Source organism: Capra hircus, chromosome 10 (assembly GCF_001704415.2).
Source record: "Capra hircus breed San Clemente chromosome 10, ASM170441v1, whole genome shotgun sequence".
NCBI classification, from domain to species: Eukaryota; Metazoa; Chordata; class Mammalia; order Artiodactyla; family Bovidae; genus Capra; species Capra hircus.
In genome coordinates, this window is record NC_030817.1 from 79,844,758 (window position 1) to 79,871,699 (window position 26,942).

Consider the following 26,942-nt stretch of genomic DNA (forward strand, 5'->3'; position numbering starts at 1 on the left):
CTGGACAGAACTGGACATGCCCTCATCCATTTTTTATGGATTTAATTCTCCTTTTCTCAACTAGACTGACCATTCACTTTCCTTAATGCATTTTTCCTCCTTCTAGGGTACAACATCACTGAGTTACAGTTCTGAAACTCCATGGCCGCCTATTGATAGGTTATTACTGAAGGAAAGGGGGCTTCTCTAGTAGCTCAGAAGGTAAAGAATCTGCCTGCAATGCAGGAGACCCTGGTTTGGTCCTGGGTCAGGAAGATCCCTTGGAGAAGGGAATGGCAACCCACTCCAATATTCTTGCCTAGAAAATTCCATGGACAGACCATGGGGCCGCAAAGAGTAGGACAGGATTGAGCAACTAACACTTTCACTTCCACTGAAGGAAAAGTATATTTATAATGGGTGAACCTTGTATCATTACATACCAATTTTTTTTTTTTACATACCAATTTTTAAAAAATTCATTCACAGAGGAAAACATCTTTTTGATGTTCTCTATGCATCAACAAATGCATGATATGATTATTACATATAAAGCAATTATCCTCCAATTAAATATATATTAAAAAGATTATTACAGAAGATCATCCATTCAGTTAGCACCTATTGAGCAAAGTGATAGCCAATGGCAATGCAAAGATAATTAAGAAGGTGCCCCTGCCTTCTACAGTTTACAGCCTAATAGGAAAGTATCTTACAAATCACCATTCAAATATCTTTAAAAATGTGTTTGTAAAAGTAAATGTTTATTGAGTAAGTTGGGAAGTTGAAGTGTTTTTTAAATTTTAAATAAAAATAATAATTGATATTGTGGAAAAATCATAGAACATGGGAAATTATAAAGAAAATCAATCATAATCCTACTATCCAGAGAGGATCACTATCAACATTTTGGTATATTTCTTTTCTGTTGTCTGTGCTTATATTTTATGATCATACTGTATATATAATTGTGTATACTGCCATTGTGCTTACCATTATATTGCGAGCATTTTCCTTGTCATTACACGTTTTGAAGACATAATGACTATATAAAATTACAATATATGCTTGTATAATTTTCCTGAAAAATGCCCACTTGGACAATCAAGTTTTTTATATATTTTTTCACTTTGATGAACATCATTATTCTCAAAATTTTATATAGGTTTTATATTATTTCTTTAGAACAGATTAGAAGAAACACAATTACTGGGTTAAAAATTTCAGTATTTAAAAAATATGTTGCATATTGCCATAGAAAAGATCATCTTGGTTCTTATTCATTTTTCCCCTCAATGCCCAAGTTGTTTTTTGTTTTTTTAAACTAGGTATACATAGCTTTAATCACATTTTTTTTAAAAATCACATTTTATATACAATTTTACATTCTACTTTTTGGCCTAACAAAAATTTTTGCAAGTTATCATAGTGTAAACCTTTTTTTAAAAAAACCAGTGCATAATCTTGTGATGTAATTATAGGTTGCCTAAACATTTGTCTATTGTTGGAATTTAGTCTTTTTCCAACTTCAGCATCGTACATAATGTTCTCTTTGTATATTAAAACAGACCTTAAAGTAATTTTTATCTGAGCTTTTAAATCTGGTTTTGAATTCCCTGCTCACTTCTAATTAGTTCCATGACTTGGACAAATTACTTCATTCTTTTCTCATCCCTAAAAAAGACTACGGATTTGTGATTCCTTACTTCATGTTGTTTTGAGAATCCAATGAGATAACATAACAAGGAGTCTAGGATGATGCCTGTTACAAAATCAAATGTTTAACAAAATTGGATAAAGGCATTATTTTAAAAATCCCATTTCCCTTAATTGGCTTTCTTAAACTAGGTACCAGTGAACATCCAAGTCTTGACTTGGTTAAAATCAGTAGAAAAGATTTTTCTTCCAGCCAACTCAGTGTTTTAGAGCTTGTCTTTGGTGCTAAGCTTAGTTCTCTCAGACCAGTGAAGCTGAGATGGTTCATGAGGTATTTTGCGGTGAAATTTTAAGCAACTGTGACTCTGTTCCAAGTTCTCCTGTTCCTGAGGTAAGGATCTGTGTGTGAGGGGGTGGGGGTGGGGGTGGGGGTGGAAATTGAGGGTGAGGGGAAGAGTGGGGTATATTGTGAAGCTCTGACTTTTTGGTTTGCTAATAGGAATCTCCTCTTATCCAAAACCCACTACCAAGCTATGCACATCCTCTCCAGGTTGTTTCAGTAACTACTTGGTTAGGCTCAGGTGAATCTGGCTTTCAAACTGTAGCTTGGTCTGGCTATAACTATCCCTCTTGCCAACTTAGCACCGCCATTCCTTCGTTTTTAATAAATGTATAGGAGCACCACTAAACTATGGCAACCCTGTCTTGCAGGGCTAGATTTCATTGGTATCTCAGAGTGCAATGGTGTGGTGGAATTCCTCTGGGGTCTGAACCAGGGTCTGAAGTCTCGGGAAGCGTGGTAAATGAAGGGTGACATCCAGATCCCTAGTCAATGTATCTTCTGGTCAACAAACATTTATCTGGACACTTATGTGCTAGGCATATTGCCCTAAGGTGGAGATGCAAATATAATTACAGACCAGCCTTTCATCTCCAAGCTCTCACAAGCACTAGCTAGGAAAGGCTGCACTCAGAAGAGGTAGGCCCGCTTGTGATGGGAGAGGAGGGGAGGCTAGTGAAAGGCTTTGCAGGGGAGGTGATGATGAGGTCTGCTCTGGTTGAAGAGGGACTGCATATGCAGAGGCACACCCACTGGAATGAAAAGCGTGGAAATAACATTCATGAAGTAGTCTGGTCTGGAGTTCTCTAAGATCTAGCTAAGGAGTTTTGAGATTTTATCTGGTGTGAACTGGGGTCGTGACCCATTGGAAGCTGATCCATTAAGGGGCTGTAAATAAGCAGAACAGGCTGAAACTGGGGCATGAACAGAATGCTTGGAAAGTATGCCTGTGCAGAAAGACAGCACATAGAAGACTCACGACTGGTACTGGAGTGAGGATTACTCCCTGCTTTCTGGTTTGGGGAGACCTGACAGATGGTGGATAGATAGTGGTGCCAAAAACCTAGGTAGGTAAGGTAAACTCCTTCCTGGACAGCGCCGTTCAGAACCCTCTGCTGCAACATCCCGTCTACTGGTGCATTCCTGATAGAAGACCGGTTTCCAGGAACAGCCGCAGCTTCCGGCCTCTAGCTTCCAAGAGCTCACTAGTTGGCAACCAGCAGCATCAAGATGGCGGCCTCCTAAAGACTAGTCATGTGACCTCGGGTTTCCCTCGATGGGAGCCCGGCTGTCTGTTCGGGGGCAAGGTTCACCTGTCGCGAAATGGGTGTCAGCTCTTCGAATCTCGCGAGCCAATTGGCATCTGAGACTGAGCCACTTCGGCTAGGCGATCGGAAGACTGTTCCTTTCCCGTCGCCTTGCCAGCGGCCAATCACCGAGCGTTATACTTCGCAGATCCTCCCTTAGGCGGGGGAGAAGCAGTAACGTCGTCACAGCTTGGCGTTATTATTACCTAAGGACTTGAGAGGAGGTGGGACGTGTGTTGATTGACAGACCGACTTCCCCTACCGGGATTTGAGAATTTGGCGCAATTCCCCGCCTTAGGGGGTGGGGTCTTATTTGATTGCCAAGTAATATCCCCCAATGGAGCCCTAGCTCGTGGTGACGGGCAGGCTGTTTGACTAATGAATCCTCGGCGAAGCCGGCGCAGCTCTCCAATCGCTGGGCGGCGGGCCCCAGTCTGAGCGGCGATGGCGGCGGCGGCGGCGGCGGCAGCAGCAGCGGGGGCTGCGGGCGGTCGGGGCTCCGGGCCGGGGCGGCGGCGCCATCTTGTGCCCGGGGCCGGTGGGGAGGCCGGGGAGGGGGCCCCGGGGGGCGCTGGGGACTACGGGAACGGCTTGGAGTCTGAGGAACTGGAGCCTGAGGAGCTGCTGCTGGAGCCCGAGCCGGAGCCCGAGCCCGAAGAGGAGCCGCCCCGGCCCCGCGCCCCCCCGGGAGCTCCGGGCCCTGGGCCTGGCTCGGGAGCCCCCGGCAACCAGGAGGAGGAGGAGGAGCCGGGACTGGTCGAGGGTGACCCGGGGGACGGCGCCATTGAGGACCCGGTGAGGGAAAGAGGGCGAGCGAGGAGGCCGGCGACCGGCCGGGTCACGGGAGGCACAGAGATCGGGCGAGCGGGAGGCGGGAGGGGGTGGGGGTGGGCGGGGAATAACGTGGCTGGGGCCGGGCCGGGGACGCAGCCTCGACCGCCAGAAGGGGCCCAGCCGGGTTGACTCCGGCGTCATGGGTGCTTAGTGTTGTACTAGAGAAGGTAGCTTTCTTTTCTTTTCTTCACGACCCTCGCATGGGGCGAAGGAAATGGCCGAGCATGGCTGGGGCCGCGCGCGGATCGAGAGCAGGGCAGAGCCCCTGCGTTGGTTCCTCTTAAGCTCTTCTCCATACCCTCCCCACTCATTGTAGGAGCTGGAAGCGATCAAAGCTCGAGTTAGGGAGATGGAGGAAGAAGCTGAGAAGCTAAAGGAGCTACAGAACGAGGTAGAGAAGCAGATGAATATGAGTCCACCTCCGGGCAATGGTGAGTAACTGGCGGTTGCACGCGGAGCCCAGGTCTTCGGATGGGAAGGGTTATGAGAGTACGGTTTATATGGAATTAGATACTCGGAACCTTGGAGCTGCTCGCCTGAGCAATTACTGGGCAGTTGCCGTGGTCATAGTCCATTGTGCGTTTCTCTGACCTTTGTGAGACAAGGCCTGTGTTTTCGTGATGGTAGTCTTGTGCCTCCCTTTGTCCTTGTTACAAATGTGTTGCTCTTTGTTCTTAGTCTTCCTCTACTCTTTGTGGAGGTTGCCAGCTGGTGTTTGACCTTCAAGTCTACTAGTTTTTCGTTCAGTCCAAGACCCCTTAGTTAGGAGTTCTAAGAGAAAATGCCCAGCTGCAGGGGGCTTCTCCTCTAATCTCAAAATGTCCAGTCTCAGCCCACTTAATTTTGTTCATTTTTCAAATCATTTCAACCAAGGGTACAATAGGGACTTGATTTGGGAGCAGGAGGGGATTCATCTACTGTTTTCTTTGAATTTTAAGGATGTATTCATCTGTTCAATAACTTGTGAAATATTTAGTAAGCACCTACTGTGTGCTAGACTTTTCTAGGTAATGGGTACAGCAAGGAACTGAACAAAATATTTGCCTTTACTAACGGTGGTGATGGTGGTGGTAGTGGTGCATATATTGCCCAAGTAGAAAACAAGGGTTGTTTTCTGATTATTTTTTCTTCAAAGCTGGCCCAGTGATCATGTCCATTGAGGAGAAGATGGAGGCTGATGCCCGTTCCATCTATGTTGGCAATGTATGTATGAGGGCCTTGACTGGGGTTGGGGGAGCTCTTAGTTTGGGAGATTATTTAGTAGGAGTCTTGATGGAAACTCTTTCCAGGATAGGTGGTGGGTTTAAGGAGTGGAGGGAAGGTTAGAATGAGGTGAGAGTTAATGGTGATTAGCAGAGGCTCTGGGGTTAGGAGAAGAGTTCCTTAGAGAACTAGATTTGATGTGCTTTGGTGTATATTGGGGGCTTCCCAAGTGGCACTAGTGATAAAGAGTCCTCCCGCCGCCTCAAAAGATGTGGGTTCTATCCCTGGGTTGGGAAGATCTCCTGGAGAAGGAAATGTCAAGCCACTCCAGAACTCTTGGCTAGAGAGTCTCAGGGACAGAGGAGTCTGGCGTGGTACAGTCCATGGGGTCGCAAAGATGGCTCAGCCCAAAGGCTTGGCAGGGTGTCTGTCAAGATGGGAGTTTGCCTATTGCCTGTGAAATGTACCCCCAACAGGTGGACTATGGTGCAACAGCAGAAGAGCTAGAAGCACACTTCCACGGCTGTGGTTCAGTCAACCGCGTTACTATACTCTGTGACAAATTTAGTGGCCATCCCAAAGGGTAAGTGTGGGGAAGCTGAGGTCATTTTAACCACAGTTAAAAAGTACGTAAATTATGCTTTATATTGAGCAGTAAGTTAACTGTATGTTAAAGTAAGTAGTCTTCATCTTTTAAGATACAGCGTTAGTGTTATGTATCAGGGATTATACTTAAAGTTGCTTTCAGAGGCCCAAGAGGTAACAAAGATGAGGGCTGGGTGTGGGTGGGATCATGAACTAGAATGGAGGGGTGGCTTCTGCTTGGCTTCACCTTCTTCCACCCTCTGGAAATCCAGGGCCCTCTGTATCCTATTTTATAATTTTCTAGGAGTAGGTACAAATTATGATTAAAGATTCCATTAAGAATTGTTTTGGACAAGTAGTTAAAAATATGAACACATTGTACTCAAAGCATGCCTGCAAATTGGATTTTACCTATGAGCTCCTGTTTTCGACCTCAGATAAAGTGACAGTTACTCTTTTCAGGTTTGCATATATAGAGTTCTCAGACAAAGAGTCAGTGAGGACTTCCCTGGCCTTAGATGAATCCTTATTTAGAGGAAGACAGATCAAGGTAAGCCCCATCCCATCGTTCTGGTTCTCAGTAAACTCCCCAGGTTGACTCTGAGGCTTTCTGTTGTGCTTGCCACTCTCAGGTGATCCCTAAACGAACCAACAGACCAGGCATCAGCACAACAGACCGAGGTTTCCCACGAGCCCGATACCGTGCCCGAACCACCAACTACAACAGTTCCCGCTCTCGATTCTACAGTGGTTTTAACAGCAGGCCCCGGGGTCGCGTCTACAGGTCAGGATAGATGGGCTGCTCCTCTCCCCCGCCTCCCATGAACCCTTCCTTTTCTCCTCACCTGAGGAACCTCCCTCCTTTACCCTCCCCCTTGGTTCCAGGGACTTGGTCTCCTGCCTGTGCAGGGTGAGGAAGGTAGTTGCAGGCCAGGCGGCCAGTCTCATCTTTTTTCTGGAGCCGGAATTGGTGATAAGGGCTGGATCTCTCCACCCTGTTCTGAGAGATGCTGCTTCTCCCAGCCTTTTTTTTTTTTTTTCCATGAAAGTTGATGGCAGTGAAAATGTTTACACAGGAGGCCGGGGAAGAACAGGGCCTCAGAGCAGTGAAAGTACTGCTTGGACATTTGCTTCGTTTCCCAGAGATAGGGAAGGGTTGAAGAAAACCAGAGGCTAGTTGATCCTCCTGGAACGCTATGTGGGAGGATCAAGATACTTACTACTATAATAACTAGCCAGGCTTTTGCAAGGTTAATGTGCATGCTGGGCCTGGTGTGGCGTCCATGTTGTTTCTGCACTTCCATCTTTGTACATTTAAATAGAGGGATTAGGTGGATAGATACTGGCTTTTCACAAGATTTGCCTCTCTGCTCCATGGAGGAATTAGGGAAGATCTGTTGGTGAGAGCCTTGCATTTAAGAGCTGTGGAGAACTGAAAACTGGATAAACAAGGAGTCCTTTTTCTTGTCCTTGTGTCTCAGATGTATTTTTTTATTGCCACTGTTTGGCGAAGTAATAACAGTTAATTTCCCCTCTCACTTGCCAGGTGTGTCACTGTTTCTGGGATTGTGGGGATCAGTTTTAGGACTTGGCAACCTCTTTCCCCTCTTCCCTTCACAGTAACTGGGGCGAGGGCCCACGGGGGAGGGGCTTGTACTGAACTCTTTAGTGATCATGTTAACACCTAACTCTCCTTCTTTCTTCCAGGGGCCGGGCTAGAGCGACATCATGGTATTCCCCTTACTAAAAAAAAGTGTGTATTAGGAGGAGAGAGAGGAAAAAAAGAGGAAAGAAGGAAAAAAAAAAAAGAATTAAAAAAAAAAAAAAAGAAAAACAGAAGATGACCTTGATGGAAAAAAAAATATTTTTTAAAAAAAGATATACTGTGGAAGGGGGGAGAATCCCATAACTAACTGCTGAGGAGGGACCTGCTTTGGGGAGTAGGGGAAGGCCCAGGGAGTGGGGCAGGGGGCTGCTCATTCACTTTGGGGATTCGCCATGGACACGTCTCAATCGCGCAAGCTGCTCCCCCTGTTTCCCTGTTCCCCTTTGCCCCCTTGGGGGCTGCTCAAGGGTAGGTGGGCATGGGTGGTAGGAGGGGTTTTTTTACCCAGGGCTCTGGAAGGACACCAAACTGTTCTGCTTGTTACCTTCCCTCCATCTTCCTAACTTTCACAGTCCCCTCCTGCCTGCTCCTGTCCTGCCAGGTCTGCCACCCACCCTGCCCCTCTTTTCTGGCTCCCTGCCCCTCCAGATTGCCTGGTGATCTATTTTGTTTCCTTTTGTGTTTCTTTTTCTGTTTTGAGTGTCTTTCTTTGCAGGTTTCTGTAGCCGGAAGATCTCCGTTCCGCTCCCAGCGGCTCCAGTGTAAATTCCCCTTTCCCCTGGGGAATGCACTACCTTGTTTTGGGGGGTTTTGGGGTGTTTTTTGTTTTTCAGTTTTTTTGTTTTGTTTTTCTTTGCCTTTTTTTTTCCCTTTTATTTGGAGGGAATGGGAGGAAGTGGGAACAGGGAGGTGGGAGGTGGATTTTGTTTATTTTTTTAGCATTTCCAGGGGGTGGGAGTTTTTTTTTTTAATATGTGTCATGAATAAAGTTGTTTTTGAAAATAAAAAATGTTTGGCCTTTTGGGTGTATGGATTGTTTATCTACCTGTCCTTTCTTAAGTCCCAGATGGCTGTTAATTCTCATTTCTGGAAATGCTGGTGGTGTGGAGGGGAAATTGCAACCTAAATTAAGGAGCAGGAGTTAAAATTACAACTAGCAGGAACATTATGTGTTTAGTTTGAATTTTCTGAAAATCATGCAGTCTTGATTGGCATTTGAGAGGTGAATTAACTGAGCCTGGGAATGTAAAAGAATGGCTAGTAAGATTTATGTACAAATGAATTACCCATACCAGCGTTAGATTACATTGGGGTCTGGGTAGCCTTTCTTGGTTTCTCCACCCCAAGGTACCCTCAAAAAGTGAAAAGTAATGTTTAATGATAACTGCAAAGCTTACATTGTCTAGCAATTTGTGGCCACTTGTTTTGTTCAGCTAACTTATTTTGGGTGGTTCCGTTAGGACGACTGGTCATTGAATACCCTTTAGTTCAGCTGCTTGGTCATATTAATACCCTGATTTCTCCATTTTATATTCTAAGTAAAAGTCCTTGGGTGCTGCATCACACTCCCCAACCCTTTGTAGGCTGCATTACTTAATAGGGTTTCTAAATATTTAAACCTTTGTTTTATTAGAACACTTCTGTTCCTACGATGTTTTGTTCATGATTGACTTTGATGTAGATGCTTTTTTTGATAATCTTAGGTTAAAGAAACAGCTTTCCATATTCATGGAGCCTTCGTCTGCCTCTGAAATGGCTTGAAATTTCAGGTCAGTATTGACCATCCAGTAATTGACCATTTGTACTACCTGTTACATCCTTTGTTAGATATTTGGGAGTCTTCTATCTAGATTGAACTAGAACAATGTCTTCTAAGCTGAGTATGGAAATTTCAGAGGCTGATGAGCAAGAGACTGGATAAGTAACTTAGGAAAATGTGCAACATCCTAATGCTTGATGTTCCTAATGCTGGGGAGGTATTGTCTATCCACCAGGGGGCAGTAAGTCGATGTATAAATTCCATAAACTTGTTTGATCTTGGAAGGGTGAGTTGCTTTTTTGAACCGTAGTTTCTATAATTCTGTGTTCAGTCAAGTTCTCAGTATCCTATATGTCTTCTGCTTTAACTGTTTGACCAATTCCTACCTTCATTGTAGTGGTGTGGCAGATCGGTGGCTCCAATTCATGTTTCTGGAAAGGCCCATATGCTGTTAGGTGTGGAACTAAGGCTTCTCCCATTTTGATCCTGATTGATTTTCCTGCCACATCCTGCTGCACATCTGATACACTGTGCACTCCTGTTGAGTTTTTACTTTATTTTCATGTATTGCTCTTTGCTGTTTATCCTGCTATGCATACCACATCTACTCTGTCGGAATCCTAAGATAGAAGCCAAGGTGTATAAGCCAAATACCACAGCCAGGAAACTAACTTGATTTCCTGGGCAAAAAGAATCATGTCTCTACTCAGGGTAAATTGCTCCTCTCTTTGGAACTTAATGGTTTGATAATTTAAGTGATTCCATCCCTGTTACCCCACTAGACTAAAAATTCAAGGGCATGGATTGTGCCTTTGTAATGGCCTCACAGCACCTGCCACTTAGGTGGTCAGAAAGTGTTAATTCACCTTGGATGGTCCCTTTATCCTGGACCTGCTGATTCATATCCTTGCAAGAATTAAATTTCCTGTTCTACCTGGTCTCTTCATTATTCATGTATCATCCTCAGTGATTTTAGAGGAAGTAGCTTGAGAAGCAAGTTGCTTTCCTTGAAAAAGATTGGTTGGTTTTCGGTCAATCATTCCTAGTAAACTGTCTTACGCAAGGGGCAGGAATAAATCCAATCTCATTTGGATTCTGTAGGCAGGAAGTGTCCTTGAGGAGAGATTAGGGAAGCCAGTCTAAGAGTGAGTCTGAATCAGAGGCAATGTGTGATAGAAAATGAATGAGGACAGCCCAGTGCTTTCTCAGAATTTGCCCAACTTGTCACCAGCAATAGAAAAAAGCAGTGGCTGGGTTTTTTCCATAATGCCATAGCTTTCCTCGGTTTTACATGGTTAGATGAGTAGCCTTTCTCATATTATCTAGTTTTAAAATGTTGACCCAGCTAATGCCTTTTTCCCCTTTATGCCTATGGTAATCATTCATTCAACAGACATTTGAATATTTAACCAAGTACTGGGCACTGTTCTAGGTGCTCAAATTTGTCACAGAAAAAGGAGATACTAAAGGACCCTTAAGGAACTTGAGGGACTTGCTTGGTGGTCTAAGTGTCTAAGATACCACTTTCCCAGTGCAGGGGGCCCGGATTTGATACCTGGTCAGGAAACTGGTCAATCTTCCCTGGTGGCTCAGATGGTAAAGCATCTGCCTGCAATGTGGGAGACCCAGGTTCGATCCCTGGGTTGGGAAGATCTGGAGAAGGAAATGGTAACCCACTCCAGTACTCTTGCCTGGAGAATCTCACAGACGGAGGAGCCTGGTAGGCTACAGTCCATGGGGTCGCAAAGAATCGGACATGACTGAGCGACTTCACTTCAGGAAACTGGATCCCTCATACTATAACTGAAGATCCTGAGTGCTGCAACTGAGACCTAACATAACCAAAGAAATAAAAATTCTTAAAAAGATGTAAAAAATTTTTTTAAGTAAAGGAAATTGTGTTATTTGCTGAAGAAAGCTTGCAATATTTCTGACTTATGACTTTCATCCCACCAGAAGGCTCTATGGATGTCTGGTTTTTTTGAGATATAAAATTTGCCTTTGAAGTGTACTTAAATTTCAGCAATATTTAGTAGATGTATTTATAGTAACCATATTATTTATATATGTACATATGTATAATCATCACCATTACCTAATGGTGCATTACCTAATTAGAGCATTTTCATCACATAGAAACCCTATACCTATTAGCAAGCATTCCCAATTTCCCCCGCTCTGAGTCTCAAGCAGCCACTAATACACTTTATCTACAGATAAGACTTTTCTGGATATTTCATGTAAATGGGCTCATATAATACATGGCCATTTCCGCCTGGCTGCTTTTATTTAGCATGTTTTCAAGGTTCATCCATGTAGCCTTTAGCAATACTTCATTCCTCTTAATGGATGAATATTTCATTATACAGTTGATCATGAACTGCATGGGCTCACTTAAATGTGGGCTTTTTCAGTAAATATGTACTAGAGTAGTACCTGGTCGATGGTTGAACCCATGGATGCAGAGCTACCTATGACATGGAGGGTAGGCTGTAAGAATTTTGCAAATTTTGAACCACATGGAGGGTCGACATTCCTAAACCCCCAAGTTCAAGGATCAACTATATAGATACACCACATTTTGTTTATCCGTTCATCATTTGTTGGATATTTGGGATATTCCCACTTTTTGACCATTAGCAATGTGTGCTCCAGACATCTGTGTATGAGTTTTTGTGTGACCATATGTTTTCATTTCTCTTGGGTATATCTTGTCATGTACTTACTGACCTTTTGTATATCGTCTATGAAGAAACGTCTAGTAAGAATCTTTGCCTACCTTTTAATTGGGTTATTTGTCTTTATTGTTGAGTTGTAAGAGTTCTTGATATATTCTGCATACTGGACCTTTATCAGATAAATGATTTACAAGTATATTTTCTCATATTTTGTGGGTGGTTTTTTTCACTTTCTTGATAGTGTCCTTTGAAGCACAAAAGTCCCTAAGATTTATGCTTATGTTTTTTTCCTAAGGGTTTTATAGTTCTGGCTGTCATATAAAGCCTTTGATCCATTTGAATTCATTTTGTGTATGGTATGAGTAGAGGGCCAACTTCATCCTTTTGCATGCAAATCATGGATTTGTTCCAGCACCGTTTGTTAAAAAGGCTATTCTGGACTTCCGTGGTGGTCTAGTGGTTAAGAATCCGCCTGCAAATGCAGGGGACCCTGATTTGATCCCTGGTCTGGAAAGATCCCCTACGCCCTGAGGCATCTAAGCCCCTGCACCACAACTACTGAGCCCACATGCTGCAACTGCTGAAGCCCACACACCTAGAGCCCTCGCTCTGCCCCTGCACTGCTACCAGAGCAGCCCCCAGTCGTCACAACTAGAGAGAGCCTGAGTGCAGCCACGAAGACCCAGTGCAGCCAAAAATAATAAACAGATAACTAATTTTTTTTAAAGGCTATTCTTTCCCCACTGAATAATAGTCTTAACACCTTTGTTGAAAATTAGTTGACTGTTAAGTGTGCAGGTTTATTTCTGGAGTCTCATATCTATATGTCTGTGCCAGTAGGATGCTGTTTTCGTTACTGGAGTTGTCTTTTTTTTAACTCCTGGCTGTACTGAGTCTTGATGCAGGGCTTTTCTCTAGTTGCAGTGGATGGAGGCCACGCTTTGTTGCAGTGCACGGGCTTCTCATTTCAGTGAGTGGCTTCTCGTAGCACACAGGCTGAGTAGTTACCGTCTTCGGCCTCTAGAGCACAGGCTCAGCTGCTCCACACCTCGTGGGATCTACACCGTGTATCCTACCTTGCCAGGTAGATTCTTTACCACTGAGCCACCAGGGAAGCCCCTTGTAACATGTTTTGAAAGTGAAAAGTATGAGTTCTCCAGTTTTGCTCTTTTTCAAGATGGTTTTTAACAATTCTGGGTTATTTACATTTCCATGTGGATTTTAGAATCAGCTGGTCAGTTTTTGCAAAAATGATAGCTAAGATTTTAACAGGGATTGCAACTGATTTTTGCTGATTCTCCACTACTGTCTGGTGCTGCCAGAACACTGGGAGATAATTACTATCCTATACAGAAAATGCAGAGAAATGCGTTTCTGTAGAATCTATAGATCCATTTGTAGAAGATTGCATCTCAACAATATAAAGTCTTCCAATCTATGAACACAGTGTACAAGTCTTGTACTTCTTTTTATTAAATTTATTCCTGAGTATTTGAGGTTTAGCTATTTAAATGGAATTCTTTTCTTAATTTCATTTTCAGACAGTTCATTGCAGTTATTATAAAAATACAATAAAAAAAATAAAGATACAACTGATCTTGGAAATTCCTTGGTGGTCCAGTGGTTAGAACTTCGAACTTTCACTGCCGGGGGCCCAGGTTCAATCCCTGGTTGGGGAACTAAGATCCTATAAACTGCATGGTGTGGCAAAAAACAACAACAAAAAAACGCACAAAACCCAAAACAGCCCAGTTCATTTTGTATATTGATCTTGTGTCCTCCAAGTTCAATCTCAAGTTTGGTAACCTTGCTGAACTTGTTTAGTTCTTAAAGGTTTTTGGTTGTTTTCTTTTTTGGTGTGGATTCTTTAGGATTCTCTATATATAAGATCATGTCATCTGCAAATATAGTTTTGCATCGTCTTTTCCTTTCTTGGTGCTTTTTACAGGCATGTCTCATTTTATTGGGTTTTACTTTTGCACTTTGAAGATAATTACATTTTTTTTTAAAATGAAGGTTTGTGGCAACTCTGCCTTAAATGAGACTGTTGGCACCAGTTTGAGGCAGCATTTGCTTAATTCATGTCCCTGTGTAACATCTTGGCAATTCTAGCATTTCTCACAATATTTCACTCCCTCTACCAATGGAAAGATTACGATTTACTAAAGCCTCAGGGGATGGTTAGCATTTTGTAGCAATGAAGTATTTTTTAATTAAGGTATGTATATTGTCTTTTATAGATAGAATGCTATTGCACACTTCATAGACTACAATACAGTGTAAACATAACTTTTATATGCACTGGGAAACCAAGTAATTTGTGTAATTTGCTTTGTTGCAGTGGTCTGGAACTGAGCCCACAGTATCTTCGAGGTATGCCTGCATTTCATTTTCTTGCCTCATTTCTCCAGCTAGAACCTCCAGGACAACGTTGAATAGAAGTGGTGAGAGCAGACATCCTTGTCCTGTTCCTAGTCTCTGGGGGAGAAGCTTTGGGACTCTCACTGATGAGCACAGTGTTAGCTGTGGGTGTTCGCAGCTGCCCTCCATTCCGAGGTTCCCTGTGTGTGCCGTGTTCTCCGTTCCGTGTTCTCCGTGTGTACCATGCTCTGTCCTGCCTCTAGTCTGCACTGTTTCTTCTTCCTTTCTGTCGTTGGCAAGCTCAAGGCTTTACCTGTAGGGCCCAATCCAAGTGTCTGAGAAGCTTTCCTTGACTTCCTCCAATAGGATATATCCAATCCTCCTTGAGGTGCTACAGCACTTGTTCCATTTCTGTGCATGTTCTGTATAGGACAGTAAGTATCTCCCAGTGTTCTGAGCTCTTGCAGGCCAGGACCATGCTCCCCAGACCTGAGGCAGCACCAGAAAGTGGATAATCAGTAAAAATCAGTTGCAAGGTAGCCAGGCTCTGTTGACAGAATGAAGAATGGAAGTGGCTTTCATACCACTTTATGTAACTTTTTAAGGTTAGAAATGTCAACCTGTATATCCTTTTAATTTCTCCCTCAATAATCCATTGTGGCTTTTAGTTGTGAATCCAACTAAAACATTTCTAAAGCAGTTCACATTTCCATCAGTACAGCCTTTTCAGGGAAAGTAGCTGTTTCCTTGTTTGTCTGAAAATGATCTCCAGGTTCCTAGGGGTACCTTCTCAACTTAATATTACAGGATAAGTAATACTTTCTTTCATGGTGTTTAGAATTATTTACTATGCAGTAAGAAGTAAAGTATGCAGTAAGAAGATTGCAGGCTCTCGTTTCTCAAGATCTGGCTACTCTAATTACCAGTCACTGCAAAAGTGACTGAGGTCCAAACCTCAGTCTCCCCATCTGGAAAAGCATGAAAATAACGTTTCATGGGCTACTGATAAGGATCCAAGGAGAGATCCTGTGGTTGGTGAATTTTAGAGCAACTGACAAGGTGCCAGTTGCAGCGACACACATTGTTCCTTTCCACATAGACCATGAATTGCTTGGGGAGGAGGGACTGGATCTTTCCCTGTGCTTCCCTGATGCTTCCCAAATGCTACCATTTTTTTTTTTTGCTTTTACCTCTTTGCTTGAAGCCAGAGAGGCTCGCTGTCTCTTACCTACCCTGCTCCAGGAGCTGCGCTAGCTTCCTGAGTATTTTTGTTTTCCTTACTTGGACCTTTTTCTAGCAGTATGCAAAGAGTGTGTTCTTTGAAATGCCTCTTTGACACTGTTCCTCACAGTGTGCTTTGGAGAGTGTCATTAGCATGTAAGTAACTCCTTGGCTTTACATGGGCTCTTCCAAAATGTATTTACCTACCATTCTGTTGGTTCTCACAGACTCTCTGGAGGCAGCGATGAGTATGCTGTCTTGTGTTATCACTGACCACTCAGAGCTAAAAAGTCAACATTGGGCCGTCCCCGGCAGTCCAGTGGCTAAGACTGCGCTTCCATTGCAGGGGGTGCAGGTTTGATATACTCAGTCAGGGAACGAAGACCCTGCATGCCACATGGTACGGCCAAAAAAAAAGTCAACATTGGAGTCAGTTCAGAAGGCGCAGACCCTGTTGGGCAGAACGTATGATGCAGAATGTCTAGCTGTGCGGAAGCTATGGTAGAGAAAGGACAGTCAGAAGGCCTGGGTTTAAGTCCTGGCTCTGCCTTTCACAGCAGTTCCTTCCATTTTTCTCATTTCCATTCCCTCAGTAGCTAAATAGGATAAAACTAGTAATACCTATTTCAGGGTACTGTGAAGAGTAAATGAGAAGGATTCCCATGAGTTCTGCAGAGGCTGAGAACTCAGGAGCGTGGCTTAGTGCCAGCACTCTGGGCCTGGGACATGGACTGGCAGAGGGGAAGGAGATAGGAACTGCAGGAATCTGGGTAATGGGTCTCCCTCATGTGGAAGAGGCTGGTTTCAAGACTTGTTTTCCTAAGAATTCCTCCTCTAGGACCGCCTCACCCTTTCCTCCCTCCAGGCCTCTGCTCTCCTTGTTGTTATTTAGTCAGTTGTGTCTGACTCTTTTGCGACCCCATGGACTGCAGCCCACCAGGCTCCCCTGTTCATGGGACTTCCCAGGTGAAAATACTGGAATGGGTTGCCATTGCCTTCTCCAGGGGATCTTCCTGACCCTGGGATTGAACCCACATCTCCTGCTATTGGCAGGGGGTTCTTTCCCACTGAGCCACCAGGGAAGCCTCCTGCTTTATGGCCTTTGAATTGAGAACAGTGTACCTGTCTCCTGGGTCTTTGCCTGAGGTCTTCCTGCCTCTCTGAGTCCCACTTCCTTCAAGAGGCAGACTTTTGATGCTCCAAACACTGCTGTCTTCCTCCTCATTAATATTCCCAGTGTTAGGTGGATTTCAAGCTCCTTGAAATCCTAATATCCAGGATAGTACTGGTCTGTAAATCTGGCACAGGAAAGATTTGCCAAAAGAATGAACAAATACAACTTTTTGAACACCTATCATGGGTCAGGCTTTGGTGTTTCAAAGTTGAGTAAGACAAAGTTCCTGTCCTCAAGGAACTTACCATCTAGTGGGATAATTTGAGGCACATACAATATATTATCTTGTTTAATCCTCATAGCAGCCCTTGAAGGAGGCTGGAGGTTGAGAGATTGGCCAAAAGCCAGGCCAGGGTTAATCAGAGGCAGGCCCTAGCACTGAGGTGGAAGACGTCTCCTACTGCCCCCTCCCGGGGCGGGGGCTAGAGACTCACTCCTCAGTTCCAAGGGTAGTGTACAGAGATTGGAAGGATTGGAAAGGTGACCGCAGTGTGCATCACTAGAGAGCACCAGCTCCAGGATCCAGGTACACCCCAGCGATTACTCCTTATCTTTGTAATGTTGGGCAAGTTACTGAGTCTCTGAGTGTCAGTTTTGTCATCTGTAAAAGAAGAATACTGTGGTGGGCACCCGCCATTTTTACCTGCACAACATCCAGCCTTCTGCTAGCAGCGCTCAGGTCCTGTTCCCCCCTCAGCAGTTGGCAGTAATGGGGGTGGGGTGGGGTGGGGGTGGTTGTGATAGGCAAGCTAGCCAGTCACTGACTCTCTTGCCCTTTCTGGTTCTTGGCCCTTTATAACTAGTTCTGCTTTTCCTTCTACCCCGTGAGCTTTCCCGTAGGGTAGAAGCATAGCCTGCCCCACCAAATCCCTCTAATAAATTCGCTTTGCTGCTCTAAGTTCATTAGAGTCAGTCAATTGTTACTGCTTGCAAAAACAACAACAACAAAAACTTTAATAGATCCAGACACCTACCTTGCAAGGTTGCGAGGATTAAATGATTAAATGAAGTTTGTGAAGTGCCTAGCCCAGTCCTAGCAGCAGAGCAAGCAATCAGTAAGGGGTGGTAATTGTCTGTAAGTTAACATGGAGCTGGGGGCAGGGTGGGAGGAGAGGGCAGGGCACAGGGAGGGAGAAGGGGATGGTTAACGGTTTGGATTCCACTGAGAGAAACCTTCCCCCGAGAGACAGGACGACAGAAGGGAGGGAAGTCCAGGCTATGGTATGCTCATTTATTCAAAATGTCTTTATTGAAACAGAGTGATAGAGCAAGAAAGAATGAGGTCTGGGAGGATGTGGTTGGGCACAGGATGGAGCCCAGACCTGGTGGTACAGTGTGGAGCTCTCTCCCTGCTCCCTGACTCTAGCCAAGGGAGTGAACACCAAGCAGCAGCGGGGGGAGATGGGGTGAGGGCAGCCCCCTGAGCGCCCCTTCGTGTCTGGCCCGAGGTGCCTCTGAGCCTCGCGGGCAGCCCTGCCTCTCTCACTCAGTCCTCCCGCTCTCCTTGCCAGGGCCTTGTGCCACTTTTCGGTATGGGCCAGCCTCCTGCCAGGGTGCTCAGAGGTCACTCAGAGGGCGGGGTTGGGGGTGGCAAGCAGCGGGACGTGGTCACAGCGGTTGCGGGGGGGCTGCCGCAGCAGGGAAGGCCGGCGGCACAGCTCCCCATCCCGGAGCACCTCCGGCAGGAGCTTGCGCTTGGTCTCCGGCAGAAGCATGATGCTGAGGATGCAGAGGAGCGCACAGGCCGCCAGGACCACGTGCTGTAGGAAGGCCCCGTGGCCCATGTGGAGGCGCTGGGCTGGGCCACTCAGCCCGCCGAGCGCCCCCAGCGCCATGATGAGGCCCAGGCCTCGGCCCCTGGGAGAGACGACAAGGCACTGAGCCTGCGGCTGTGGGCCTCACCCCCACCCTTCCCCAGCAGCCGCTCCTCCGGCATCCCTCAGGCCCTGTCCTCAGACAGAGGCCTGGAGGCCGCCCTGGCAGCACGCCTGCTCTCACCGGACCGTGGTAGGGATGACTTCAGCAGCAAGGAGGGTGCTAAGGATGCCGGCAGCTTGGGAGGAGAAGAGCCCAAGGACCGAGAAGGTGGTGATGGCAGCCTCGTTCAGATCTGGAGGGCCAAGATGGGGCGTGTGAGTGGAGGCGGCAGATCATGCTTGGCCTCGTCTCTGCCGTGACCCCTTCTGATTCCTAGCTGGGTGTGTCTGGGTATTCACTGATCAGTTGGGAGTGTGCAGCCAGAGGTTGTAAAAGATCTGGGCAGGATCTGGTCTGGTCCTGGGAAGCCTGGGCCAGAAGCAGTGGCTGAGTCCATGTGGGGCATCTCTGCTGGGGTTCCTAGGCTGAGCCCACACTGTGGGGAAGGGAGGGAGCTTACAGTCCCACAGGCCCAGCAGGGCCAGGGATGCAATGCCAGTGAGTGTCATCGAGAGAAGCAGGATGCCCCGGCGGCCGAATCGGTCCACGGTGACCCCCAGGAAGACGCAGGCCAGGGCCGCTGTGCCGCTGGCCAGTAGGGAGCACAGGTAGAAGTCTGATGGGCTCCCTCCTCCTCCCACAGGCTGGTAGCAGTGGCGAATGGCGTGGGCAATAAAGCTGTGAGACAGGGCGGGGAGGCACAGGACAGCGTCTGTGGTGTCTGCATTGCCACCTGCAGCCTTTCCCCACCCTGGTTGCCCTCTGCAGGGGTCCTCAGGCCTTCCCCACCCAGCCAGCCCCCATCCTAGCTACCGGCCTGGCCCTTGGCCCCAACACCCAGGCTCACTTGGTGAAGCCCAAGATAAGCAGATTTTTCCAGATGTTGCGGTAGTTGAGGAGGGAAGCGAAGGAAAAGGAGGATGTTGCAGGGAGAGGGCAGGTGTTCTCCAGGTCTTGGGAGAGAGAGAGGAGCTGTTAGAAGGAACAGCTGAGCACTCAGGGTCCTCCTACACGGGTGGGACCCCTGTCTCTTACCCTGCAGGGCCTCCTGGGCCTCTTCTCCCAGCATCTGCCCATGGGGCCGGTTCCGCTCAGCCAGGATCCTCAGCACAGACTGGGCCTCCTCAATCTGTCGCTTCACTATCAGCCACCGTGCAGACTCCAGAAACAGACCAGGCCAGCTGGGGGAGGGGGAAGGGAGTGCACTGTGAGGCTTCCCATCTCCTGACCCAGAATGGAAAACTCCCACCTCTGAGGGGCTGGGGCTGCAGCAGGCCTGGACGAGGGGCAGTGGAGAAGAGGACGGGTCTGCAGGCTAGAGCTACAGGTAGGAGGTAGAGATGGGAATGGCCAGACAACAGGTGGAGGGTGATACTGACCCATAAAACAGGAAGAGGATGCAGGGAGCGGTGATCATTCGCTGAAGAAATCGCCAGTCCTTAGAGACAAGGGCCAGGCCCAGGAACAGGAAGTGCCCCCCTACCCCCACCAACTCCCCTGCCAGGGCCACCCGAAGCCTCTGGGTTGGGTCGCACAGCTCCAGCCCTGGAGATACAGCAGGGACAGGGAGGAGAGGCGGGGGAGGAAGGAGGCGTGGGAAGAGAGGAGGGGAGAGGGAGGGAGGAGGACAGAGAGTAAGGTCAGACCCTGTGTGGAGGGTGCAGCCACTGCCTCCCACAGACTAACCGCTAAGGCAGAGTGGGGAGGCTGTTCGGACCTCTCCTCTCTCCTGCTCAAACTTGGGAGGGCTTGAGGTTCCGAGTCCCTGCGGGGGCTCAGCATTCCCAGTTTACGGGCCCTTTCACATCAGACCTCTTATTTGACCTTCACATTAACCGTTGTTCAAGCTCCTACAGCTACTCAGGATTTCATTTTTAAAATAAGGATTCCCTGACAGCAGTAAGTCCAGGGCAAGGAAAGCATTAAAGATCATGGAAGGAGAGGGGCGTATGAGAAGCAAGACCCCTGGATCCTTTAAAGCCCTGGCCAGAAAGAGCCGAGATTCCAGAGAGCTGAAGAAGGGACTGAGGGGGTCCCAAGGAGCAGTGGCAATGACCTGGGGATACAAACAGGCAGGCATGAGCCCCTAGGGAAGGAGCTCTGGAAGGGTGCCACTCACGCATCAGGTAGACACCAAGGTCAACGCCAGCAAGCAGGAAGCCCAGGAGGAATCGGAGGGCCATGACACCCGTGGAGGAACCTGCAGCAGCACCTCCCACTCCACAGGGGCCCACCAGTCCCAGAGTCAGCAGCACAATCCCACGTCGGCCAAACCTGGAAAGCAGGGAGAGCCTCTGGTCACCCAGACTCCCTGAGGGAGAAGTGGCTGGGTGGGGTCCAGCTGCCCACTTTAGAGATGGAGATACGAGGATGAGGCCAAGGGAACAAGGGTTGGACTAAGGCTACAGGAGATGGGGAAGGATGGGGACCCTGGCTACTGGGCACTGGGGCATGGCTATTGTTCTGTGGGGGATGGGACCACTGACTCTGAGGGCTATTGGTCAGAGATGAAGGCATTTCTTCATGGAAGTGAGACCAGCCATCAGTGGGGATGGGATATTGCTTAGGAGAATTGGATCCATGAGACCTTGGGAATACAGATATTGGTCAGTGGGGATGGAGCTTGTCTTGCTCAGACTGATCAGAGGAGATGGGCTCATTGACATACAGGGTTGGAATTACTGATCTAAGGAGGTAGGCCATTGGCCACTTGTCCATGGGGATAGTATTGGTCAGTGAAAATGGAGCTCTTGATCTTTGGGAACTGAGTAATTGATTTTGGGGGATGAAGCCATTTTTCCATGGGATTGGGACATGGGTCTACTAATCCATAGGAGTGGTCAGTGGGATGGAGTCACGACCAGAAGATGGAGCCATTGATCCATGAGAGTGGAGCTCTTAATCCATGAGATAGGACTATTAATCAGTGGGGCTGATCACTAACTTCTGAAGATTGGACAGTTCATCTTTGGGGATGTAGCTATTAATTCCTGGGGTAGAGATTTCATTCGGGATGGATGGGACCATTGGCCAGTAGGGAAGAATCTATTAATCCATATGGATTATCAGTAAGCATGGGGTCATGGAAATGAGAGACTATTGGTCAGTGGTGATGGTCACAGACTGTGAGTCAGTGGGGACAGGGTTCCTGATCCTTGGAGGGTAGGCTACTGGTTTTTAGGGATAAGAGCACTGGTGTAATGTGGATGTAGACTGGGGTCACTGGTCATTGGGAAGGGGACACTGATGCCTGAGAGTGAAACTGCTGACCCAATAGGGTGAGACCATTTTCCATGGGGTTGAGCTTATTGGCTAAGGCTACTGAATTTAGGAGATTGAATTTAGGTCTTTGGGTATGAGGCTACATACTCCAGAGGAATGATGCTACTGGTCTGTGTGTGTGAGGCCACTGATGCATGAGGATGGGCTATTGACCTATGGGTTTAGGATCATTTGCCCACAGGGGTGTATGACTATTGGGCAGTGAGGATAGGTATTGTTTTTAGGGAACTGGACTATTGAATGGTGGGTTGCCTTTGAGCCATGGGAGTTGAACTATAAAGCCATTTGGATGGGACTGTAGACCAGTGGAGATGTCTAATAATCCCCAGGGATGGAGCACCTGGTCAGTGGTGATGGTGTCAAGGATCAGAGATGGAGTTTTGACCCCTGGGAAGAGCTGCTAGTTGGTGGGGATGGGTTTGTAGATCTTTGAGATGTAACCACTGATTCCTGGAAATGAGGCTTTTGATCTGAGAGGACCTGAGAGCACTAATGATCCATGAGGATGGGACTATTAGCCTGGGGTGAGGGGTGCTATTGTGGTCATTGATCCATGGTGGTTAAACTATGGACCCTCCTCAAGAGGGTAGTCATTTGTTTGAAGAGTTGAGCTACTGGTCAATGTGAATGGGGCTGTTGATATTTAGAAATGAACATAATGATCTTTAGGAATGGGGCCACTGAGACAGAGCTAACAGACCAGGTAGACAGTACTGTTAACAGGGATTAATCCATGAGGATGGCAAGGGAGGAGCTTGGTGGTAATAGGACAACAGAGGAAGAGTCAGGACTTCTGTGGACCTAGGGGTTTTGGTCAGGAGGGATGGGGCCACTGATTCATGGATGTGGGACTGGCAGTGGGGGGAGAGTTATCCTCTGTTTGGAAGAGGTATGGTAAGAGTATTTCTTGGTGGGGAGTGAAGTTGAGACAGTGCTGGGGCCGCCTGTCAATGAACAGGAGAAATCCAGAGGACACTGCAGAGCTGAGCAAAGCCTCTTCAGCCTCTGGCGAAGGCTAGGTGCCTGGACCAGCCTCCCTAGCAAGCCCTCCTCTCTACTTGCTGAGCCCTCACCTGTCTGCTGGGTAGCCCAGGAACAGGTAGCCAGAGGCGAAGCCCAAGATGAAGAGGATCTGCTCCAGGATCACCTGCCAGCCCAGGTCACACACCAGATCCCACTGGGGACGCGAGAGGGAGGAGCGGGTGTGAGACCCCTCGCTGGTGGCGCGCGGCCCGCCCCCAGACCCGCGGCCCGGGGGCCGCCTCACCTGGCCGATGGCGTTGGTGGTGAGCACCGGGAGGCCGTTATAGTCCCAGTCCTTGAGACAGTGGTTGAAGTCCGGCGGAGCGAAGCCGCTGCACGAGGGGTCCGTACTGGTGGCGAGGCGGCTGGCGGCGCTGGCGGCTAGGGCCGCGCTGGCGACGCTGACGCCGCTGGCGTTGGGGGGCTGCTCCCAGCCGGAGGCGTTGGGGGGGAAGGCCCCGTAGTGGCAATGCAGCGGGGGTGCCAGCGTGAAGATGGGGTCGGAGGCCAGGCCCAGCGCCACGAAGAGCACGGGCAGGCAGCAGAGGCCGAGCTGCAGCTGCTGGCCGCCGCCCAGCGCCCCAACCTGGGCGAGCAGCGCCTCGAAGCTGAGGGGGCCGGGGGGCACGGCCAGCGACAGGCTGCTGCCCATCCCGTCGCCGCCCGCGTGGCCCTCCCCCTCCCGCTCGCGTTCGCGCTCCCGCTCACCCTGCAGCTGCTCCGTGGGCACCGCATCTCCAAGGGTCCCGACCTGCTGGGGGTGGGAGTGTGGGTTGGAGGGGTGGCGGAGAAGGGTGAAGCGGAGAAAACCTCAGGGTAAGGGAAGAGGGGGGGCGCAAGCGGGAGGAAGGCAGTCTGCCGCGGGGGGTGCGCGGGAGGAAAATGCCAGGCGCTTGTCCGGGGGTGCGGGGAGATGATGGCGTAGCCCCCAGGGCGCGGGCACTTACTCCGTTGGGGCTGGGGGTGATCTCTACAGTGCTGTCGATCTTGCTGCCGCCCCCGCCATTGGGCTCGGGGGTCCCGGTGGCCACCCGGGGAGCCAGTTTGCCGACCGCAGGGGCCCAGGCGGCCCGCACGGAAAGGATGCGCTGTCTTCTGGCCCAGTGGCGCGCCCGTTGCCCAGACACAGAAGCCGAGAGATCCCGCTCTGCAGCTCTGCAGCCGCGGGCGCCTCCTCCGTCTCTGCGATCTCTGCGCCGCTTTCCCCACCCCTTCCTCCAGACTCTCCTCCCCTTCCAACGTCAGCAGAACCTTCGGTCCAGACTCTTCGTCAGAGAGAGGAAGGGGGGCCGGGACCCAGGGGAGGGAGAAGATGGGGCTCTGTCTCTGTTCCCTGGGTCTGCGGGCCATTGCGGTATAAAGGGAATAACTAAAGGATAGTAAGTACATCCCAGGCAGGTGCCAGCGATTCCTCTTGTGCTTCCAGTTCTTCCTGCTCATCCATCCATCCATCCATCCGCTCACTCATCAGTACAATTTATTAAGTGTCTGCTGTATTCTGGCCGTGTGCTGGGCTTTGGGGATAACAGGATGGACAAGACTGATATCGGAGTGGCTCACTGAGGAGAGACAGGCATACCGGAAGGGGTGCAGGCATATGGTGGGCTGCGCTGGGCGCTGCACTCAGCCTTGGCTTTAGTCCTCTGCAAGACCACTTCTCTGGTTTCACAACCCCACCCTGGCCGAGTCTCCATCATTTCTCAGCAGCATTTGGCTTTGTTGGCTACCCCTTCCTCTAAACTCTTTCTTCCCTGTCTGCCAGGTCCCATACTCTCCAGATTTTCTTTCTCTTGCCACTCTTTTCTCTACCACAGACTCATTCTCCTCACCATCCGTCAGGGCCTGTGATCTTTGGAGGCTTGATTCTAGGTCCTCATCTCATACTGTTCTCTCCACCTCAGAATCTCACTTATGCCCACAGCTTCCATCACCCTCAGTATAAATAATAGGAGCCAATATAAACCTGATTCCCATATTTACGTCTCCAGTTCCCACCTCTCTTCTGAGCCCCAGACCCTTGAAGCCACCTCTTATCTGGTTTCTTACCTTGGATGCATCACAAGGATCTCAGAGTCAATACATCCAAGACCAAACTCATGGTCATGTCTCCCCGCTCCCCCCACCTAGGCCGTCTTCTAGCCCTTCTTTCCTCACTGAATGGCACTTTCACCATCCAGTTGTGGCCAGATGCTCAGGTGACAGCCCTTAGAGTGCCCCCTTCCTTACCCCCGCTCTCCACCCCATGTCAAATCCTCTACAAAATCCTACGAATTTCATTTCCTGTGTAGTTCTCAGATATTCTGCTTCTTTCCATCTATCTCCGGCACTGCTAGTCAAGCTACCTGTTGTGCAGACTGCTTTAGCCTCCCAGTTCTTAACTGGTGCTCTGTATCTGCTTTGTTTCCAATCCTTTCCCCCAATCTGTTCATAATGCAGATGGACTGATCTTTTCAAAAGGCAGATGTCTGTGTTCCTTTCCTGTTTAACAACCATCAGCGTCTTCTACCATCAAGGTAAATGCAATATTCTAGACCTCATAGTGATCCCATACTCTCTGCAGCTCTCTCTCTTTCTCCAAATTCTGCGCACCAGTCACACTGACATTCTTCCAGTTTTTCCAGTGCTACAGGGCCCTTGCATAAGCTGGTCCTTGTGCCTAGAAGTCTCCTCTACTTTAGTCAAGTTCCTCTTCAGCTGTCAGTTCAAGCTTATTTGCCTTAGAGAAGTCTCCCCTAACTCCTTGAATTGCTACTCAAAGTATGATTTATAGACCAGGAACATCCACATCACCTGGGAAGTTGCTGGAAATGTAGAATCGAAGGCTGTTTTCGAATACTTTGCATTTTTAACCAGATCCCCATGTATATGTACGTTAAAGTTAGAAATGTAACTCTTCTCAGGGAGATTTGATTTCCTTTTTTTTTTTAGGCTTGATTTCTAATAGGTTCTTTATTCTCTTATTCCAGGTAAGTGTTGAAAAGGATGTCCTGTCAATCTCAAGATGGAAATCCATTCCATCTTTTCTCCACTGAACCACACTTCTAATTTGTCCCCTCTGTTCAGAAATTTTCCAGATATGGGAGTCTTCTAATGCAATAAGCAGCCTCTCCCCACCCCCCAACCCATTTCAGCATCTCTTCAGTATTTACTTCGGTGCTGTCACAGGCAACATTCCTTGGGGATTTATTTGCTAGTTTCCTCATGTCTGTCTTGGAATTGTAATCCATGTAACTTTCTGCGTTGCTGGGCTGTTCACACGCATTATCTTGTTAGGGCCTCACAACAGCCCTGGGAGATCACTATGTTCCTTCTCATATTAGAGAGGAAACCAGGACTCTGAGGATCTGACAGGATTTACCTGCAGACACAGGTACACGGAAACTTGCATTGAGACCTCTGACTCTAATTCCAGGCTGATCTCTTGAAATTCTTTCTGGAAGGTGGTGGAGGACGGCCTCTGTTATGTCTTTAACGCCAACACCTAAGGGTGAATTTTGGTGGCCTCAGCCTCTGGAAATGAGTTTCTTTTGAGAGTGAAATGGGAACAAAGAACCTCAAATGGAGGAGGCAAATGCATGGGGAGAGGGGCCAAGGGACTGACTGATTGAATTTTGGGGTACCTCCAGTCCAGTCACTGTGCCAGGATAGAATCTTGGGAAAGCGGAGCTTAAGCAATGTGGCCTGGACTTCTTCCCTTGCGGTAAATGGCTGAAGTGATCCCCTGTCTAGGCCATGGCCCATCGATTTCACCAAGGCCCTGTGGACTATGGACTTCTAACACATTGAATTCATTGGCCCCTCAGCTCCTCTAAAAGGTGGTGTCCAGAAGGACAGTCAGCAGGAAGTTGGGAAGGGGAGTTTAAGGGACTAGACCCTCTTGGGTTAACCTAAGGGAGAGGGCACCCAGGCCAGCAGTCTTCTCCAGTGGGTCAGAGCTGGCCTATGGCACAAAGCGGAGGACAGCTGGGGTGGCCTCTTCAGCAGGGCACCATCAGGGCTCTCTCATGGCCTCCCTCC

General features: G+C 48.1%; 2 protein-coding genes across 3 annotated transcripts; one reads left to right on the top strand and one right to left on the bottom strand.

Moving 5' to 3' along the window:
• On the top strand, positions 1,661–8,519 carry PABPN1 (poly(A) binding protein nuclear 1). Its single transcript, XM_013966873.2, has 7 exons — positions 1,661–4,077; positions 4,433–4,547; positions 5,252–5,319; positions 5,796–5,902; positions 6,367–6,454; positions 6,537–6,688; positions 7,612–8,519. Exons 1-7 carry the CDS (start codon positions 3,727–3,729, stop codon positions 7,649–7,651), a joined length of 921 nt encoding a protein of 306 aa, XP_013822327.2. The 5' UTR covers positions 1,661–3,726; the 3' UTR covers positions 7,652–8,519.
• Positions 17,922–25,797, bottom strand: SLC22A17 (solute carrier family 22 member 17). Of its 2 annotated transcripts, none has more exons than XM_018054599.1 (10): positions 23,873–25,796; positions 23,170–23,679; positions 22,976–23,079; positions 20,740–20,894; positions 20,000–20,165; positions 19,656–19,801; positions 19,468–19,573; positions 19,081–19,298; positions 18,702–18,813; positions 17,922–18,560 (listed from the first exon to the last, which is right to left on the bottom strand). In XM_018054599.1, exons 2-10 carry the CDS (start codon positions 23,575–23,577, stop codon positions 18,272–18,274), a joined length of 1,704 nt encoding a protein of 567 aa, XP_017910088.1. In that variant the 5' UTR covers positions 23,578–23,679; positions 23,873–25,796; the 3' UTR covers positions 17,922–18,271. The 2 variants fall into 2 exon arrangements, with proteins under 2 accessions (XP_017910088.1, XP_017910089.1); XM_018054600.1 differs by having other exon boundaries at positions 17,925–18,560; positions 23,170–23,676; positions 23,873–25,797.